A 22,374-nucleotide genomic window follows, 5' to 3' on the forward strand; every position below is an offset into this window, starting at 1 on the left:
GGGGGCTCTAACCACCTCAAGATAGGGAGGCAACATTGCTCACTCACTCCTGCAAATGATATACCACTGTGCAAGCGAAAAGAAGAAGCTTATGCCTTTGCCTTTCTTCATGGTCCCAGCTCTGATACAACAGTAAAATCTTAACATCAGATAATGACCACATATAGTTTTTAATATACTTTCAGTTGCAACCAAGGTATTAAAGGACAACCTTAGGTATAAAGTTAACAAGCTCTTCACAGAAACTGTATTAAATAAAGAAGCTTGACTATGGCACTGAAATACTTCAAAAAATATAGCAGCTATATATTTTACATTTAAAATAGCCTTTAATCAAATTTCTTATCCCTTCAAGTGACACTGTCTAATGTAGGCACAATACTTCCTCCTCACTATGAGTTTTGTGATCCACTGATCAATCGTTCAGTGACCAGTTACAAAGGACTCAGTATTTCTCTTAAAAATTAAATTTAACCTGCTTATCTCTTATTCCCTATCTCCCACTGAAGTTCTGATTTTCTAATTGTCTTTCTGTCTGTAGACCACAAGGGTAACAGAAAATCTCTCCACAACTCAAACTGAAGGTCCCTAGACTTTTTCTAATTCCTGAAGTACATAATGCAGCTAATGCAACAGGGTCATAACTCCTTTTCAGCTCAGAAAATAAAACAACATGCCCCCTCAGAACAAGAAAAGCTAACTACATGGAGCGGCACGTGAGCTACTTAACATTACCAGGAAAAAGGATAAAGGGTGGTGGAGCAGCTCACCAATAGTCTGGTTGCACTTACTTGATTCGAACTCATTGAAGGTCAGAAGACCACAACGTGTTAAGAACACACCAACAACTCAGTGTGACAGAAAGTGTTCAGCACATGCCACCTGGGCATGATGCAGATTTCATGCTTTATTTTCCCTTTTGCATTATTGAGTTTTTTCCATTTCTGTCTTCCATTTAATAAGAGACTGGATGAACTAGTAAAAAAATCCAGCAATTCATAGCATCCTGGTCTCCAGGTTGCATACAAGCAACTGCAAACTACAGGCTATCTTTGACTGTCTACCATTGGCAAAGAGTTGTCTACTCTTAAATGCAGCTGTAAACCAGGTGGAATTTAGACAGATTTGACAGAGACGTATATGGGCAGATACTAAGATAATATTTAAGCCAGCTGTTTTCTTTTCCGTAGGCTAAGGATACTCATTGAAACCATCAATTTTCAAATAAGCTTTAAATATAAGTATCTACAAAGTTTATAGCTGTTAGGCATCCTCATCAGATCCTATTTTTATTAGCAGCTTTGTACATTATGTGCAAAACGTTACACTAATATAGCACAACCTGTTTTTAAACCATTCACTAGATTTAACAAGACAGACAATTTTCCAAGCTTTTAAATTTTACCATATTTTAAGTGATTCTTATGCATCCAGAAGAAATCTAATTTCTAAAATAAAAATAAACTAGATGTATTCTATTCCAGAAACAATACCATATACTGATACATCTCAGAAGCCAGCAATTTTTCACCAGTGCTTTGATGAGAATGCTAATTGGCTGAATTGGGAGTAAATATATTTTTCCCAATTATAACGAAGAGAATGGTGACATAAATACTTTAGCTATAAAAATATGCAGCTTAATATGCAGTTGACAAAGTTGCAGTGAACTATAGCTCTGCATATTCCTAGTGCATTAAGTCTAAGATATTTTAAGTAAGACATTTTTGTTTTGTAGAGTGACTTTTTCTCCAATATAAATGAAGCAACACAAATATAAGCCCTATATTTAAGTTCCGGTACTGTCCTCCACCCACTGTTGCATTTTCAACTAGTTTGATGTTTTTAAAAAGTATTTAAATTAATGTGGTAGTAGGAGTTATGAGCTGAAAACACAGCCACAAGATGTAAAACCACCGATATTTAAATAAAAAATTATTACAAATATAGCACCTTTGTGAGCATCTCCAGTGTGATAAGTTGAAAACTATCTTGCATTAAGACATGTAATTCTTTTGTTGTAATCTTTAACAGCATAGACATATCAAAAATCTACCACCTTCCAATGTTACACACACCAATGTGTACTACCTGAGCAAGTTCTTTTTGTTCATTCACCAGTCTGCTGCAGCTTGCTATCATCTGGTCCAATGCATAGAGCCTATCCTCAAGGCCTTTAATAGCCTTCATGTTCTGATTATCTAGTTTGGCGATAGTTTGTCGACATTCTGCTAGAAAGGGTTGGATGATTCCTGGATCAAGCTATAAAAAAAAAAAAAGGAAAAAAAGTTTTATTAGCAGTTGACATACTGAAAGCTGACATAAGCTAGCTATGTGAGTTTTTATAACCTTAATATTTCTTTTTTTTTTTTCATTAATGTGTGTCTACATCTGTCATCTGTTTCAGAATTCTAAGTTAAAGAATCTGTGGATTTTATATCACAGCATGAATGTCATTGAAGTACTCCAACCAGACCATCATACAAACCAGGATCCTTTACAAGGGGAGGAAACATTAGTTGAGGGCACAGGGCAGGGTTATGGGAGGACGAGGCAGTTTAAAAAGATAATGGACACAGTCTACACCGGAACAGAGGTCGTAAAGCTACAATCAAAACAAGTGATGAATATTACTTGGTGGAAAGTACAGTAGGGAGGGTGGTGGGAAAAAGCTCCAAGACCCATTAGCCTTTTCCCACTAAATTAATGTTTTAATTGATTCCTTAGACAAGCAGATCAGTTCTAAGTAACTGGAAAACAAGCTATGTAAAGATAATATATTGGTTATACTTTTTTGCTAATGTTTTTCCTAGTAAACACACATTTTTTAAATTATTCCATCATATTCCTTTCACAGGCCATTATGCAGAAAAAAGTGTTTGAAACGCGAAGAGGCTACCAATGTCCACAGATATTAAGGGTGACTCCTGCAAGTTTCACTATAAGAGCAGTGAAATATATTAGTCTAATTCCTTAGTTCTAAAAACATAGGTAACTGCAGTAGCTTATATAGGACAGAGTTTAGTCTAAACCTGGAAAAAAATAGTTAGGAAAATAACCTAAGAGTCATTAGATGTTAGCAGAATATGAACAAATGTATGTGAATTTATCCAAAATGGTTATGGTATGCCATCTGTTATATGAGAATCTAGTGGAAAGGACACTATCCTGTGAGGTCACACTAGTTGTCACAACACAGGCTTCTTTCGTCAACGTGCAGGGTTAATGTCACTCACATCACAGAGCACACAAATTAACCCTCAGAAAAGAAGCCATTTATGAATTAATATTAATATAAATAAAAGTACTATTTTCCCCTCAATCTATTATTTAACTCTATAAAAGCTTTCATACACAGCACTTTTTCATTCTGGTAGCACCCTTCTGGGGTATAGACAGAGGAACCTGAAGAGGAAAAGCATTACAAATTAAGGAGCCACTACAAAGAATGCATCTTTAATTCTCTTTAAAACAAAAAACCAAAACATACACACACAAACAAAACCAAACGAGACTATAAGGGGAAGTACTAAAAACTGGTAATTAGCCCAGAACTTTTCAGAATAAACAACTAAAGTTACTATTAGTGTGACACAATACATCAAAGTTTTCTGAAAACCGCAAAGGTCTATTTTTCATATGTTATAAATGGTCTCATGAATCCTGGCCTTTCTTAAATGCGTTGTCTGTCTTCAAGAACTGGTAATAAAAATAGTCTCTGGGATTAAACCAGACTTTTTTTATAGGGTCATCTTCATTGCCACCCTATTCAGAATTACTCCACTGCAACATCCCAAACGGTTTCTTGAGAGACAAAATACTGAAGAATATGGTGGTTTTTTCTTTTTACCTTCATAAACTGATTTTTTAATATCTTCTTACAAAAGAAGAACTATTCCCCTCATTCCGCCCTGTAATTTATTTCCTCCATCCATTCTTTCTATCCCATCTTTGACCTAATTGCATCTGTAGCACTCAGCTCTACTTTCACTGCTAGATAATATTGCTATCCTCATCTTAAAAGGCTAGAAAAGAAAGACTTCAGAAACAACTAGTTGACTCCTACTTAACCACTGCTTTTGCTGCAGCCTAGGTTTCTGCAGTTAGAAGCATCATTTTCTAGAAACACCTAGAGGCTAGGAGAACCAGGTACCTAGCAGCACTCTGTGCAACACCAGTTCTGCCAAGACTACCAGCATGAAAGGTAAAAAGCTCATATTCTGATGTTTTACACTTTCACAAAAATCTTACCCAAATTCAGAGTTTAAAAAAAAATAAATTGCAATCACAAACCACTTGTATCGTTCACATTTCCATGAAGGAAGGAGCATGGGAAGAATATGGGAAAAGCAACATAAAAAAATTAGTGCTATTTTATTGTAGCTTGCAATGTTAAAGTTTCCTCTCAAGTAAATATTAAAAGAACAATCATGTTGTGAGATATTTCTTTAGCATTTTCTTTTCTTTTTCAGCTACAGGCGAATTCTGTTTTGAAACGACTTCTAAATCAATGGTAGGCAAAGATTCAATCCTTTGCTTGTGCTGCTATCAAAACAGGGTAAATTAATGTTTTCCTAAGGAAAACTAGGAGCTAGCCCATTACTTCAAAGCTTTGTTTTTTTTTGTGAACCAAAACAGATCAACACTGATAAATTACAGTTGTTCTGGTAGTGGCCAGAATAGCCTGACTAAAGCATTTTCCCTACCTGCCAAATCTGTTTATGTCAAGAAAACAAAAAGAAACTTCATCATTGCAGAAACAATCACTTTTTTCCCCTACACAAACCAGCTTAAGTTACAAAACAATTACAATAGTTGAAACAAAGGATTTCTGACTAGTCTTAGATGAGGCAAGGACAGAAAGCACACAACTACAAGACAGCCTCTCTAAAACATGTGACATATGTCAGAAGACTGCAAGCTGATCAACAAAGGCACAATAAGTATATAACTAAAGTGGTTATGGTTTCCTTTTTTGCATCTTTAGTATCACTATAATTTATTTGGAAGCAACTGTTTAATGTCTACCCTTAAAATATTGATTTAAGAGACATTACATTTGTGTCCTTTTAATATTATGTACAAAGTGAATTTAATCTCTCACAACCAAACTACTGGGTTTTGTTACTCTTGTTTTAGGCTAGTACAAAGCAGCTTGGAGCATGACTGAACAAACAGGACAGAGGACTGTCTCAGATTTCAGCAATTTGGAAGGTTTTGGGGTTTTTTTTTGTTTGTTTTTTGTGTTGTGGGTTGGGGTTTTTTGTTTTTTGGTGTTTGTTTTTTTTGTTTTTTTTTTTTTTTTTTTTTACAAACAAAACTGAGTATTTCTTTGGCTAAAGAAAAAACTTGTAAAGTCTAATCTTCCCCTTAGCCTTTTCTGTACTACTAAAATTTAAGACAGCTCAAAATCTTAAGCAGCCCTTAATATTAAGTCAAATTCTCCAACTACTTTTAAGACAGAATTGAAAAATTAATGTACAGAACTGACTGCATCATAATGATCCCTAAAACAGAGGGAGTTTAGACATAACTGAGAGTCTTCTAGTCCTACCTTAAGGAGGAAATGAAGTGTCAAAGACAACAGAAATTGTTTTATTTGTTCAACATATATTGAGTTGTAACAGTACAAAATTATACATATGCAAACAAGGCTAGACAATGTAAGAAACGTATGCTGAAGTGAAATCAGAGAAAGAAGGAAATCTCAAGGCAACAGGTTTTTAAAATGTTGTAATGCTCACTGGTTAAAATAATCATCTGGAAAGTAAAGAAAGAGAGCAATGTTTTATTCTACCACCAGCAGAAATACTAACTGACATGTTGGGCTCTCTGAGTGCATCTGTATCAGCTAATAAAGAACACATACATGTAGTATGTAAATTTATCACAATTAACCACATCTATTTGTCTTATATTTTAACGAAGGCTTCAGTATTTTCAACACAAAGAACATTAAGTTCAGTCCAGAAAATCTTTACTTTCACTACCAGAACAATTTCTATGAAAAAGGCAAAGAAAGAATAGAAGTAAAGTCACTTTGCTTGTATGCTACACGAAGCTATTGGCTTTCCAACAGGAATGGCTATTTAAGAAACAAGCAAGATAACAAGCATTCATTGTTAAATCATACATTTTCCTAAAGGTCAAATTATTAACACTCAAGAACTCTTAAAATACTTCCCACATCCCCACTGCCACCCCAGCAACATTCAATGCAATATACTTTGATTTTTAAAAAATTGGTAACTTACCCTGCTCATAGAATCAAAACATTTTCTGACCAGCGATTCAACATCATTAGGTCTATCTTGAACATTTATCCAGTCTAACAAAGACACATTGAAGGAATGCTGATCATCATCTTTCAATTCTACAGATGTTTCACTGTTCTTGACAGCAGCATTTTGACCAGATTCCTTATCACCTTTTACATTTTCAGGATCTGTGCCTTCCAAAGCTGAATGTTCAACTGACTTGCAAAATGAGGCTAACATTGATTTATTGTTCACTTTAGATATATCAGAAGAAAGCACCGATTCAGCAGATTTCCCATCTTCCGTTTCTTCACTTTCTGCTCCTCCGTGCTCAGCTGAAGAATCCAGTCTTCCCAAACACTCTCTGTAACTATGTCTTGTTAGGCACTCCAGCAGTGGTATCTTGGCCATGATAGAAACAGCAGAACCCAAGCTTTTTTTAAAAAGGGTGAAAAAAAAAAACATCAGTATCTAGAAGCCAATGTGACATAAAAACTTAGATACAAACCACCCATAACCAAGTATTATTTATTTTAGAATTGAAGCAGAATTCAGAATTAATTTGTTAACTACCCTTTCAAAATACTGTGTTCAGTGTCAACATCATGGGAGGACAGCTAACGTAGTTACAATTTTTGCTTTCTTCCACTCCTGAATATGAACTCTAACAAACTTCCAAGTAGTTTAATAAACTGTCTATATATTTGGTAAAAGCTACAAAGTTCAACTTTTTTTTTTTTTTAAGTTAAAACATAGTCATGCTTTATTTCTTTAATACATTCTATTAGGCAAAGCACTCAGAATTATCATAATACTATAATGTTCAGAAAGACAAAGACTTTCCTTGAAGCAACATCCAGAGTTTGGAGGATACAAATATACATACACACATACACACGCACGCTCTCAAAGTTATACGTATACACCCAAAGATTGCGTTACGACTTCATAGTTTCAACATACATCATCATTCTTAGGATCTGCTCAAGTGTACTAAAAAGCAATTAATTCAAAAGTGCAAATATGTATTTTAATGCTGATTAACGTCTAAATTATCTAGCTGTTTCTAGTGCATATTTGGAAGGACTTCAGCTCTTAAAGAGCTGTTCATTAACGAGCACATCTTCCACATAATTCAATACACGTTTCGGTCTGCTGATGAGTCCAAGGAAAAAATGTCAGTTAAAAAACTGACTAGCATAGAACAGAAAGAATGTTCTCCACGACACAAAATCAAACAAATACAGGCTTCATCAATTAGAGCTGGCACCAGACATACAACACAAAAAATAAGTTTAAAATATAGTAACTTTGGAGATTGAGGCTGAAGTTTAATGGCAAACCTACTGTGTAAGTTTCAACTTGATATCCTCTATGGACTGCAAGTAGCTTGAATATACATTTTCAAACTTGAAAAGTAGTTTTTGGTAAGAGTAGGTACAATCTTCCAAATTGGCCATTATTGCAGCCCAGCCTTGATGCTGAAGATGTTCATCATGTACAAGACCCTCACAAAAGGAGCAAAGTTTCTTGGCAACCTCATACATTTCCTGAAAAAAAAAAATAAATTCCAACAACAAACTCAAATCACTTCAGGTTATTAATGTTTTATATAGTTACCACAGTAAAGTGAGGCATTTGGAAAATATTAACATAAAAAGTGTTAAATTTTGATAGCTACAAAGTTGTAAACCTTAAAACTTTAACCAACAAAACTTTCTCTATTCTTAAATAAAAAATTCGATGACAAAAAAATGCATAGACAATTTACTGAGAAATATCTTCAAGACAGGCAGGTGAAAGCTGCAGTTCTAAAAAGCCTCAAAGTTAATTAAATGCTGCTAATCTAAAATATTCAGTGCACACATGCATAAATAATAATGCATCTACTAATCTGATAGAAAGAGCTAGCAAACAAGGTCAATTAAGGGGAAAACTATTGATGAGCCAAGCAGAAGCTCAGAACAAGACAAATGAATTGCAGGATCAGTAAGCCGAAGCACAAGTGCATCAGATGCAAGAAGAGATGCATGAGAAAAACAGGGCAGGTAGTTAATTGAAGGCTTCTGTTGATTAATAAACTCGATGCAACATGAGGAGCAGCAGTGCAGAGTGTCCACAAAAGTAAAACACACCCTGAAACTTGGTATATGCAAACCAACGTGGAAGTTTTTCTGTGGAAGAACTGGATGACAGAGGCATTTTACTGCCGTAAGAAGGTGAGAATTTAATAATGAGCCAACTTGGCAGAGTTAAAACAGAGACGTACACATGGCAAGTCCTTTACCTTACTAAGAGTGCACTAGCAGCAATGACTATTATATTAAATTCCAAAGTTTTAACTCCTAGTAACTAATACAGTTACCAAGTAAGTTAAGTTTACCAAGTAAGTTAAGTTTACCAAGTAAAGAAACAGCCTGTCCACCTCAAAGTGCCTACTACTCAAATATCAGAATGAGAAAGTAAAACAAAAGTCATACAATAAATCTTCCAGCTCAGTACTTTATCAGTAACATACTACATGGAAAATATTCTCCTGAGCATACTTGTATGTTGGGTTTTAACATATACTTACCCTCCAAGGAAGAAAATCTGACTACCTTTTGCAGGTTGAGCATACTGTTAAACTAAGACTGAACACATAACTCTGCTCTACTACATGTGAGAAAACCATGCATGGAGAAACAAGTTATACAAATACAGTGAGAAAGCAGTATTAAAAACCTAGCATATCAGTATATTTCAGAATGCATTTGCTGATGAACACATGTTTAGCAGCACATATGCATACACAAAAAAACCACTGAGCCCACCAACCCTTCTCTTCCTGAAGTAAACCACAGAACTGCAGACCATTTTATCGAAACATTTCAGAATTAATATTGACAAAACCTGAAAGTTATACACAACCCTCCCTTTTTTTAAAAGTCCAAGCCTTGTCTCAAGCAGCATGACAAAATTCCACTGCCCTTCAAATCATTGCTGTCTAAGCTATCAGCAGATGAACAATTAATATATAAACATACATTGCACTCCAAGGAAACCAAAAGCCATTACAAATTTCTATCACTTTGTAGTAAAGATGATATTTGTTGTCTTGTTTTCCAAACTTCGGTCACTTTCTGTGCACATGAGAATATGGATTTCCAGTTTGAAAAGAACAGTCTATTTGCTGCATGAGCTCTCACTTCCCAAGTCAAAATCAACTGATAACACAACTGGGACAGCATCCAGATAGTGATGAAATCTGCAAGTCATTTTTGTCAGACTATCTCCACTTCGTCTATACAACTTGTATTCACGTAAGCTGACTAATGCAAGATTGACAACTTGAACAATTTTTCATTATTTTCTTAAATTCCCCTCGGTGTACAAAATACTCAAAGGCAAATTCCACAGCATATAAAAAAGCAGAGTTATGCTTCCTCAATTATCCTTTTCAGAATGAAAAGAACAGGCTAGTTTACCTAAAGATATACTAAAAAATACACCGAGTATATGAAGCTGAAAAGGTAACTGGATGTTCCCATTGTGTTCTAATATATGACCTTGTAACATACACAAGCACTTCACTTTCAACTCACAAACGCTATTCTCTTCCCAAAGTCAACCTTCCTCCAAACTACAGGCAATAATTCCAGAAGTGAGAGCATACACAGAACTACATGTTAGTTTGAAAACTAGAATAATACAAGCCATCTACAAAATCAAAACGGATTAGAAAGTCTTTTTTATGCAGTTGCTTCAAGCGAGTATTAGGGTTTACTGGGCAAAGTAAAAACTGGACTTCTACCTTCAAACAAAATGTTTCTTTAAAGGCCCCGGGTAGAGGCTTTTGTTAGTTCTATTTTCCCTTGGACAAACTCACTTAGCATGGCACAACTCAAATGTGTAATAAGGAAATGTATACGCTAGGCTTGATATAACCACAGTTTCTGCCCTAAGACATACTCTTAGCTAGTGGCCAGTGTTTGCTTTTTTAGTTACACCTATTTATTGTGTTCACAACGAAAGTCAAGTTACAAGTTAGTGTCATCCTATGAAGCTTTATTATATGTCATTCTTGATGCTCCCTTGAGAACTTAAGTGTTGTCAATTTAAGACTTTAGTTTTAACAAGGTTGTTTCCTCAGCAAAACACTTTCAAAGACAAAAAAGAAGTCACAAGTTACCAAATTTTAGTAGGAAGAAAAAAAAAAACAAAACAACAAATCATTACAATTGAGATCGTTTGTTACACCACTGATGACCAGCACTGACACTCTGTATCTAAGGAGTCTAACCTGTGGTAATTTACCCAAATTTAACCAAACCAGAAGCTTGTGTTCCAGCAGTCTGACTCCTAGAAAAGTGAGAGTAAACAACAGTATTTCCCAGAGTGGCAAATTAGTATTTCTTTATTTTTTAGAAATCACATAACAGAAGGGCATTCTAATAAGTGTTAGGATCTGTCATATAACAAAGACATGTCCAAAGGAACTGTTACATAAAAATAAAAAACCCCCAATGCCAAAGTATTCAACTAGATATTCACCGTCAGATGAACCGCAGCTCCTTGTATATGCAGGAGATGTGGACATTAAAACAAAAAATCCCCTTGTGAAAGCAATCCTAAATACAACGCTGAGAGAAAAAAGATCTTTTTCTTCTGAGCTATTTAAAGCCCAGTGAGTTCAAAATTCATTAGCCTGAAAACACAGCTAAGTTTCTTTCAAATAATACGTTTTCAAAGTTACCTGCAAGCCAATACACTACAAGTCAAACTGTACAACTAAACAGAGACACGACTGTTTCAGGGCACATACGCAAGTTATCACAACAGCACTCCATATTATCACCCTCCCAAAGTTATTTTTACATGCATATCCCAAGTACTGAAGAAATTCTCTCTGGGTGGTGGGGGGAACAAGCAGTAGAATTCTGTCTGCATGGATGAACCCGAACGCAATTAGAGTCTGCAGGAACCCACTACTGCCTCTGATGCAGGTTCCTTAGGCAATATCATGAAATAAGCTCATTACATTCAAATAGCAAGGAATATTACTCTGAATTCAGGGGGTCCAAGTAAATGGTTCTAACACAGTTCAAACTACATGGAGTAACTATTTGTCCACCTATCAGAACTGTTTCAGTCTTAGACTATACTAAGCAGATACCAATGCAGGGAACAAGAACACTATGTAAAACCATTGGTTTATTTTTTAATGCTGCATGGAGGGTTCAAGAAGAAAACACTGTTTTAGTCAATCTTACAACCCTGCTTTCAAAATGTGAGGGTTTGCAGTAAGAAAATAAAGCAGTGAAGCGTTCTGCTTCCTTTGGAGTATCTAGGTAGCTTAGAAGTAGTTAAGTTAAAAACTACACAGATATTTCTTTCTTATCATTCCATCACTACTGAAATACATCTTCAAGCGATTTGGCCTCCTACCATCTTCATAGATAGGATTTCTGGGGAGACCTCCTCAGGCTACTTTAGCAGGATCAAGACCAATCTATTTCACATAACCGGTATGTCTGTATGCAGAAAAGCAGCTCTCTGCGAAACGAATAAAGTCTAAAAACTGAATTGTGTCAGGCATATAAATAAAGGCCTACAATCCAACATATGTTTTAACACTTCTCAATAAAGTTGCCAGCTCCAGCAAAGAAAATGAAGCCTGCCTAACAACAGGCTTGCTTTTGTCACTGATTTTTCACAGATCCACTCAAGGGTAATTGGCAGACACCCAATAGTTCACAGAGCATAAAAATTAAGTTCAGTTGCCTTGCAGGGCTACTTCCATTTTACTCAGCTATACCAGCATACCTAGAACACTGACAGCTTCACCATACCACTGGAACGTGGACCTCAAGAAATACCACTACCAGTACAAGACTAGACAAACCCAGGCTAATCTCAACTTGCTGTTATGCTGAAGAGTAAATAAAGGCATTTTCACTTCCTAATTTGTCAAGAAATTTACAGGCCCACCAGAAAGATTTTTATATTTGGCTGGGTGCTTTAACAGAATGTTTACTTGAATTATTTCCTTCGATCATCGTAATTTAAATTTAGGTGATTCTTCTGATTAGAATTACTTCCATTTAGAATGTTTCAACCAATATCACTAGAAGCAACACCTAAACCAGAAATTAAATGGTAAAATATTTCCCCCACAATTTCAAGACTTTGCCTATGCATCCTACTGTTGTAATTCTGCTCATCTGAATGAAAAAAATCTGGGGAGGGTCTGTTTGTCTTAAGTGGTCTTTGGACTTACCTCTAAAGAACAAAAGTTCTCAGGAAATGCAGGGTTCTTTCCATTCTCTACAACCCTGTGGTAAAAGGAAACAAGTCATCAAAGTCCTCTATTGCCACGTGTCTGAAATCCTGCAAAAAGGACTCCTTATAGGTTTCGGTCACCCCAAAAAAAAAAAATAATCAACCTCAGGCCAACAAAAAAAGATCCTTGAAAGTGAAATTACACATGCCTATACACTATAAAAGATAACAGTTACCTTCTGTATAAGTGTTTATCTTGCTTACCAAAATTAGTAACCAAGACTCTAATTCATATACCTCCAACTAAAACATCAGTAAAGTTACTGGATTAACCACTTCAAGGTTTCAGCTTTTAAAACCTGTAATTGGAACACTTAACTTCACTGTTACTGATATTTCATGGCAATTTCTCTCCTTCATTGAACAGCTGATTACTGCTTTATCCTTTAATATTGGTCATTTTTGGTAATTGCGTCCTTTTGACATTTATCTACACAGTTCACAGCTTACTACACACTCAGAAAGTATTTATTTCAGCATAATACAAAATAAGTTATTCTGCAAGTCATAGCTTAGTGACTTTTTCTTCAGTACTGTTTTCACTAACTCTTTGCTCTGACATTAAAAACAGGCTTGGAGAAGTCAAGTAACAGAATTTACTGCCCCAAAAAAAAATACTGAGAAGCTGACATAAGCCACCACAGCCAGGGAATCAAACCATGGTGATAACTTCTGTTAGCTTGATTCCAAGCCACCAGAGTCTTTATCTCCTGGTGATTTTTCTAAAAGCTTGATCTAACAGTTCTGGTTACAAAGACCAACCAAAACAAATGCTGTATCTTTTCATATACCTTAGGGTGAACTAAAACCTACTGCATTTTAACCGCACACAGCTCAATTACTTAAAAGAATTATGAGATCGATCGCTAATCCGAGTTACAAAGAAGTCTGGACTTCTGTGGAGGAGCTAGAAGTGTGTCTGGCTATTAGACTAGTAATTTAGCTCAAAAGAATGGATAGCATTAATTTAGCTACACAATTGTTAGAAACATTACAATGCCTTAAAGAGAATTAAAGTTTTAAAGTAACTCTTTTCCAGAGGGTCTCGAAACAGTTTTCTAGTGACAGAGCATTTCTCTAAATAGTAGATACACAGCTTTCGGGAAGGATGATTATACTTCTTGGCTTAAGTATTGTGAAGCATTTGGAACTAAACCAAGAATGATCTAGGTACTATGACTGCAGCCATGGTTTTAGGCAACCAAACGAAATGACCACACAGTTTCTCATCCTCATTCCCATTTCTCAAAGACAAAATAACCAGAATTAATAGTCTGATGATGACAGCAATGAAATGTGAAATATATCCACTAACAAGAAGTCCAAGTTTCCACTATCCTCTTTCTGGGACAAATAACATGGGAACTTCAGTTAGATCAATAAAAAAAAAATAAAAAATATCCTTTCCTAAAGGCTAAGCTACCAGATATTATTTTAAACAGTAGTGTTAAAAAAGCCACAAGATTAGACAAGATGCACACAACAGTTTATTGCACAATGTGCTGTGTAGAGAACAGCTTGTCTTCTCCTAAGCTGGTGCGTACGTAACTTTTTGCAAACACTCTGTGCACCTCATTGTCCACATAGGCAGCCCAGGGCCAAAACTGCTGAGCAGGAAGAAAGGTGGGAAACCAGGCTAGCTGTAAAAAGGCAAGCTGTAACCCTTTTAGGCACAGATATGTCCAAGGTAAGTTTTTAGTCAAAGGGAAAACAGGATATTGAGATATAAAATGAAGATAAGCTTAGAAAGTTGCTTTAACTAAGATTTAAAAACCAACGAGTAGGTACAATAAACACTGACCAAAAAGGAACCGATTAAAAAAAGTTCATAAAACAGAGACATCGCACCACATACGACAAAATCTATGGCAAGAATTTCAGTTTAATTGGTAAAGGAACAAGTTAAGGTAACAGACGTAGCTTCTTTTAAGCTACCGAGTCTTTATACTGTGAATTCTATAACGGGATCTCGGGTAGCCAACAGGAACTTAAGAAAATCTGTATTGATGTTAAAATTATGAAAGCAAAAAGAAAGAAAAATTTGAGGTATCTTGATACGATAATCACAATACCGCACAAAACCAAATAGGAGGTAATAAGTTTCCCACGGGAATTATTTTTGATTAGAAGGTATTAAAATCTAAAAAAGGTTACATATAAGTTAATGAAATTAGTTTCAATTGGGAAAAAAAAAAACCACCAATATAACGGTTCCTTTTACATATACCTATTCCGTATACATACATGGACAAAAGGCTGTAAGAATGCCAAGACCTCCACTGTGAACTAAAGGATGACTTTTATTTATACCCGAATAGTAACTAAAGATATCTGGAAATTATGGAAAAAAAATGTGGATAGCAGAATTTCGATCAATAATGGTCAGTTTTAGACAGGCAAAAAACAATGGAGAGGAAATGAAGACACGGATTAATAGAAATATTTGTTAAAGCAAAATCTAGAACTACTTGTTACTGTGAAAAAAGTTAAAAGCCATATACTAGTGTATACGAAGCACGGATCAGAACATAGTTCTGATAGAACTAGTTTCACATAGTTCTACTGCATAGTTGCCAACTAGTCCACAGTTCAAGTCACAGATGCTAAAAACTTGATTAAATTCAACAGTTTTTAGGCAGGCTTAAAATGAGGGAGAAACAAAACAAACAAAAGTCTTCACACCCTGAAATATCAACAATCTTACACACAATGAGTTTGCTGTTAATGAAGTAGATGTAGGGCATGAAGTACAAGAGATAACCAAGAGCTCTCGCACAAGAAGTTAGCAGCCATCTTCTAAGCAATTTTTACTATTTCATGTGCTGTTTACGATTTCCTATCAGGTCTTCTTTTAAAATGATACTGTATATCCTCTGGGCAGAACAGATACCAAATTGAACCGAAACTAGTAGCTATCAAGTATTCTCCCCTACTTTTACACAGTAAGAAACATCACTGTTTCTTATTGTTGACAAGAATAGGTAAGACTTTATCATGAGCAATGGCTTAGATTGTACCTTTTATTTTCTTAATACAAAACATTTTCATCATGTATTAGTAGCAAATATTAATTAAATTTAATTAAATTGCCCTAAATAATTGTAACAGGCAAACCTCTCCAAATACTGCCACTCTGCTTTTCTAGTAAAGCAGTTTACTGTCCCTCTAAAATAAAAAGACAAAACTTGGATCACTGTAAGGGAGATTTTTCATGCCAATTTTGCAGGAAGTCTCTCATACAATCTTCTCCACGTGGCTTTGGATGCATCAATCTCACAACTACAGAAGTTCAGAGCCTTTCAAGCCCTCCCCAGATCTTAATCAATTTTGAGAAGGAATAATGTCACATGTTCCCTCTTACTCCCAGCCAAGTGCCTTATGGTGAACCTTGAAGAAGATTAATGTTCTAACCACATTCCCAGTCCTCCCTCAGTTTCTTCTGAATTACTGCTCAATATGCTTCAAGCAGGCATCTTGAAAAACTGCTTTAGAACAATACTGCTATACTCCTTTATACAGTTTTTACACCTTGGTTCGTCTAAAGTCATGATAGCCTATTTACTAATCTTCCACCGTATATGATGGTTTTGTCATTCCCCCAACCTCCCAAAGAAGTACCCAATGTACTTTCACAGCCTCACACAGAGCCTATTGTTTTGAAAGATTTAAAATCTTGGATAAAATTAACTGTGGGTAAAAATATATATCAGATTTAAGAATATTACTACCTATTTAATCTTTAAATACATTTCTAAGTTTTTCACAAAAGCTTCTACTATCACTGTAGTCTTTTTACAAGCAGGGAAGGACTGGAGGAAGCGGGAAACAGAATAGTCTTTTTCAAGATAAATCTGCAGGCTAAAAATAAAACCACCATTCTATTTAGATCTGTGTTTAAAGACCTTTAAATACTAAATTCCTCCCCATCCCATAATAATATTAATAGATGCCATCAAGTATGGAAAGATTTATTTTCTTCTTGCAAATCAGCTCAGAATCACTCTCTAGATAAAACTTTTCAGTCTCTAGCTAAATATTATAGCTTCAGGTGGCCAATAAACGCTGTATTCCACATAGAGACTTTCAATAGTATTTCTGAATTATGGGCTTCCCTGACAGAAGGCGTGCCACCAGAAGGAGCCAGTAAAGACCTAAATAATTAATTTAAAAGCAGAAAGACTGCAATAAACTTGCTTGCTCTGCATATTAATACAACCTTCAGAATTAAGGGGGAAGAGAAGATAAAAAGCTTACTTCGGAGGAATTAAATCTGTTCTATCTGTATACCAACTTCACTAGACCAAAACCAAAATTAAGACTCTTTAAGGCCACAAGATTGGGGATGGGATGAAGAAAGAAGGTAAAATATCAACAATGAGAAACATGAGACTGGGTACCACCACCTTTACTTCCATTACCCTAAGTAAAGCACAAACGTGAAGACCATAGTAATTACTACAGCCCCCTCTTTCACATGAAATCAAAGTTAAGCATTTAACAGGTATCCGCCTTGCTGACTTTTTAACACCTCACAAAAAGTGGTTTTAAAGCACTTCCTGTTTCAGCTGTTAAAATGAGAATCCTCACACTCTTCAAGGAGCACAAATGAAAACCTCCCACTCCCAGCTGAATTCACATCAATATCCACTCTTCTCCATATGACAGTGATATGATTCATAGATCCCCAATAACTCAAGGTCCTATTTACTAAGTCAGCAGTAACTGTCAACAGGTGGTGGAGAGAGGAAGAGAATCTACTGGACTCAATCCGTACCTTAAATCAGACAGTATGTCAAGGTCACACTATTCAGGCTAACTTTCCCCCTCCCCTGCCAAGGGGGAAAACAAAAAAAAACTTGTACAACATGCAAGACTTAGCACTTTCCTCTGAATTCAGCTGTACAGTATTAAAACCCAGCCACTTCAGGCGCTAAATATTCTTTTGGACTGCATTAAAGTTGTTACTGAAACTAAGAAACTTTATTACCAAGACAACATGCTAAAGACATGTATTACTATTCATTTTGTTCTAAGTGCTAAACATAACCATTCCCCTACTCCCCGTCATTGGAAGTTTAAATAATCTTTAGAAACATGAAAAAATATTTCATGCATTTAAACATAACATTTGAAAAGGAAAATGAAGGCAGTATTTCCTAACATGAAGAAAAGCAATCAGTCCAGAAACTGAAGGCATTGTGTCACGCTCTTGAACATGCAGCCACTTCGGCTGTGTGCACACTTGGTATCTTACTGACCATGTTGCAGGGAACTAGTTCCCCCTGTCAAAATAACACAGAAGTAACCAAATTGGAATTCTGACAAGTTTGCTTTCTATGCAAGTAAAAGCCAGCACTCGATAATGAAAGACCTGAATTTTAGGAAAAGGAAGCTTAGTTTTATAAACGCCTCACGAGTTGTTTAGACATAGAAGAGGGCACAGAAGCTTGGCAAAGTGCTTTTCAAAATTATACTCCTAATTTTCTACTTAGGGTAACAACATTTCCAAAGTAACAAATTTTTCTTTTTTCAGATTGAGGCAGACTGAAGACACTGAAAATAACGCAGAGCATTAAGGCATGGGCCCAAAGCACTAAGATTGCTATTATTTTGCAAAAGCTGTAAACATATGCATCCATAAAGCTGTATTACAATATGCTTTTGAAAGAAGCTTTGAACATGCTGAAGAAGTAAGCACATTTCAATACCTACCTTGAAACTTCCAGACAAAGGCTCTGAAGAATACATCACTAATATGCCACTCTTACTGTGTTTTGAACAAATATTTCATAATTTGTATCAAGTTTCCTCTCTGACATTCAAAAAGGTTATTTTCCTTTTGTGTGCATGTACAGCAAGAATTTACTTACCACAGCAAGTTGTGTCCGTGATGCTACCGTATGAAACACTGCAGGCATCATGAGAGATTCTTCTACTTTCAGTTCCATCTCATTCTCTGCTGAAAATGTGGTTTTGGGGATAGCTGGTGGACGTTCACACAAGATCATTTCTTTGTTGAATAAAAAAATTGGGTTGGTATCCTACACTCAAAGAGAAAATGAAACCAAACACTGAGTAAAGGCAACATATTCTTCAATTGCTGATTATTTCATCATGTGGCTAATGTGTCTTAAGAACACATTAAAATCTGCATGTATAAGCTGAATATATAAACATCTGTTTCTCAAAGCAAAGAAATCCAGTAAACAATACACTACAGAAAAATACTTAAAAATCCTTTAGTAAAACGTCTTTTTCTTTCCCTATAAATGACAGTTAAGATGAAAAATGTCGTATGCACTTACTGTTCCAGCACTGTAACTACACACTCTTCTGTCTGGTGCCATACACTCTCCTCCATTGACAACCAGTACTTGGTGCTGAATGGCAATCTTATACTTTGTTTGAATTGCATGTTTCAGATCAGCCACACTGGAAAAAAAAAAAAGGGAAGAGACGATGACACTATCGGCATATTTGTGTCTCTAATTCTGTAATAGAGACAGGTGACCTGTCTGTGTCAAAGCAGAATATTTTAAGGAGCTATCACTTTTTTTTCTGCACAATGACATATTTCTAAGCTTTGCAAGTGCTGTAACATGTTGCATTCTGGATATCCAGCTAATAAGCTATCAGCTAAAAAACAACAGTCTCTGCGTTACTGGTAAGTGATCTTTTTCCAAGATGATCTGATAGCATGCTGAAATTCTGGATTAAGTCACATAAAGCATTTAGGATAATAACTGTAAAAGTTGTATTATGTTCTTCCAATACATACTTTAAGAACAAACAGCTAACTGAAACCCTAGAAGATGACAACAAGAGTATTAACACTTCATTATGCATAATGTAAGCACAATTTCACCTAATCAGTTGCGAATGATTTACTCTACACGAAGTGCAGCACAGCACTTAACAATAACAGGAAATTAAACTATATGTATGCAACAAATTCATATAAACATTACAGCCACTTTTAATGTGGAAACAGTAGATCAATAAACCATCCCTGTTTTCATTCACCATCCTCACACCTTAAATTCTGGATGACGACATCTTCACGTTACTGCTTATTTTAGATAGTTCAAGACTTTGTCTTGAAGGCACAGGCAAACAGCAAACTAAACAAGAATTTACTAATACGATACAGTAAGTATCTAACTAACACACCAGGGTACCTGTGCAAAGGTATTAAAAACCTTCAGAGTATCAAGTGAATAATCAACATAAGCATCAATGGTTTTGATACAACTGGCAGGAAGCATAACAATGTTACTGGCTGCATGGTACTTGAAAAATAAAGATCAGTTATCCAAAATAACCGTGATTCAATATGACATCATTAATTCAATGCCAACGTCTCAGGAGCACAAGCTTGTACTCGCCAGCTGCTTTCCACCAAGCATTCAACTATCAACCTCCATGGTCTCTAGGAACATAGCTTGGCCTGGCCACGTACAAGGAGATAGACCAAGAACCCAAGAGAGTTAGTCTTGCTAGAAAGGGCAAGTCTATATATACAGATACACAGAATAAGAAGTTAAACTGTTCAACTGAAAAAAAACGGTTCAGCCGTTGGAAAGCTTCTTTCTCAAAGAACTATCCAACCGAGAAAAAATTCAGCCCATGCTTGACTATTAGGTGCCTGGACTGGCAGTTCAGATGCTGTACCTCATTCACCATGATTTAGGAACAGAATTTCTTAATGTACCAGACAGCATACAGGGGTGCTGACACCTCTGCAAATGACCCAGCATATCCAGAATGGCTGAGATGACACACTATTACATACTCAGTAATACCCTAAGCATCAGTAGGCTTTGCAGAAGCGCATACAAAAACAATCAGTGTAGACAGTCTTAGGGCTCTTCCACCCCAAACAAAGTTTCAAAATCCAAACCCACTTGTTGAGTCATGAAAATTACAAACAGGAATTCAGGAGAAAGGAAACAATGGATTTGAGCACAAAATCCATGGCAGAAGTCTTTCAAGCACAATTACTTGCAGCTCATTTATCACTGACAGAATACAAAGACAGGAGGTAAGCTTGGCTCTTGCTAGGTCCAAGTTGTATGGGCTATCATGATACTATGCACGATTTACTTATTAGATCAGAGTCCCAGATGAGAACAAGGGAAAAGAATACAATACATCCAGTGTATCTACACCTCTCTAAAAGCATCTTCACATTTGCAAGATCCTTTTAATGTGCAGTGAAAAAATACAAATAGCAAAGTTGTTTGGACTTAACTGTGATTCTATAACACTGGTCATGTTTCAGGTAGCCGGGCATTCAGAAGTTCATGTTTTACATATAAAATGCTGTAAAACGTTTTGGAGCCTTACAACATAGAACAGAATCAACTTTTACCCATCCTGGACATGAGACAAAAACCTATATGCCAGTTCTTTAGCATCCAGTCTAAAAATATTACAGAGCACACATTTTCTTCAGGTTGACTATACACTGACAGCAGAAAGCAATCTGCAGAATTTCTTCTATTATGCCAGTCAGTAAAAAGTAAACCTTTTACAGACGAATCCTAAATAAAAACACCATCCAATAAAAGGTCACAGAAGATCAGAAATCATTCTGACAGTTTTTCAAAAAAGTACCAAACATAACACCAGACTCAGCTAAGAGCAGCCTGTCCTCTATCACTGCCCCAGAAAGTAAATAACCTCTCCGCTCTTTCATGGGACCTCAAACAAACACAACCACCTGCAAGGCACTGAAAACACAAATCCAAAAAAACCCGCAGAATTCACTCAAATACATGAAAAACCTAGAAGATAACTACATGGACATAGTAAAAAACAACTGAGTATCATCTCTCCAGAACTCAGAATAGAAAAAGTATATATACTAATTTCCTTTTAATTTAAAAACAAACCGATATGCAAATAATTTACTTTCTTACTTTTGTACAGCAAGTTCTGTGTCAAAGGTAAGGGTAGTTCCAGTGTTGACCAGAAATACATATAGCTTCATGATGATTTCTTTAGGTCTCTGAAGTTTATAACTTCCACTGCTAAAATCATTTAGAAACTGAAAAAAAAAAAGCATTAGTTTCACATACAAGTTATGAAAAAGATACATACATGTTTTTGAAAAAATACTTTTAGATATATAGTGGGTGAACACATAAGCTCTTATAATCCACAGTTCCTTTTCCATTACTAAACATACAGATGCTCCTCTGACTAGAAACATGGGCGAGGTAAGCCTCTGCATATGCACATGGTTAAGAGACCACATGAAAATATTCACTGAGGAGAATTTATAAGAAAAGACAAGAAAATTTTCAGCTGCAGAGGCCACCATTCCTCCTTTTTCAGCACTACCTAAATCCATAGCTAATTTCTTGATAACTAATAGCAAATACAGAGTAATCAACAAAGTGCAGTCCAACACATTGGATGCATTTTTCAGTCCTGTGCCCTGCAAGCATCTGGTGAGTGACTATAAGCACATGTTTTTTCAGTGTACATAAAAGATGAAAAACATTGAACTGCTTTGTAAAACACTGAGATTTAATCTGAAATTTTATCACTGAAACACTCCATGCTTCTGAGCCTTTTTCTCTTCTCCCCCATAGGAGTTCAGAAGTTTATGAGTAATTTCCTCCACACTAACAAAGCTGCTGAAGTACAAGTAGCACCGTAGTCGCTAATGACCTGAAATTTTTTGATAGAAGGTGTTATGAAAAGTTAAGCTGTGAAAGTTTTAGCCACGCAACAATATTCTTATATCATTATAAAAATTACTTTTTGAACTAAATTACTTCACAGGAAA

The 22,374-nt window shown here is 35.8% G+C and overlaps 1 protein-coding gene across 1 annotated transcript in view; it reads right to left on the bottom strand.

The window, feature by feature from the left end:
• The window catches only part of RB1CC1 (RB1-inducible coiled-coil 1), a 63,598-nt gene that overhangs the window by 40,547 nt on the left and 677 nt on the right, over window positions 1–22,374 (bottom strand). The window contains exons 2-7 of the mRNA XM_009889180.1: window positions 21,500–21,627; window positions 18,884–19,010; window positions 18,449–18,619; window positions 7,605–7,807; window positions 6,255–6,690; window positions 2,092–2,262 (exon numbers count right to left, since the gene is read on the bottom strand). Coding sequence (XP_009887482.1) covers window positions 2,092–2,262; window positions 6,255–6,690; window positions 7,605–7,807; window positions 18,449–18,619; window positions 18,884–19,010; window positions 21,500–21,570 — 1,179 coding nt within the window. The 5' untranslated portion in view covers window positions 21,571–21,627. The remainder of the gene's footprint in view (window positions 1–2,091; window positions 2,263–6,254; window positions 6,691–7,604; window positions 7,808–18,448; window positions 18,620–18,883; window positions 19,011–21,499; window positions 21,628–22,374) is intronic.

The sequence above is a fragment of the Charadrius vociferus genome, unplaced genomic scaffold (assembly GCF_000708025.1).
Source record: "Charadrius vociferus isolate BGI_N301 unplaced genomic scaffold, ASM70802v2 scaffold347, whole genome shotgun sequence".
Classification (NCBI taxonomy): domain Eukaryota; kingdom Metazoa; phylum Chordata; class Aves; order Charadriiformes; family Charadriidae; genus Charadrius; species Charadrius vociferus.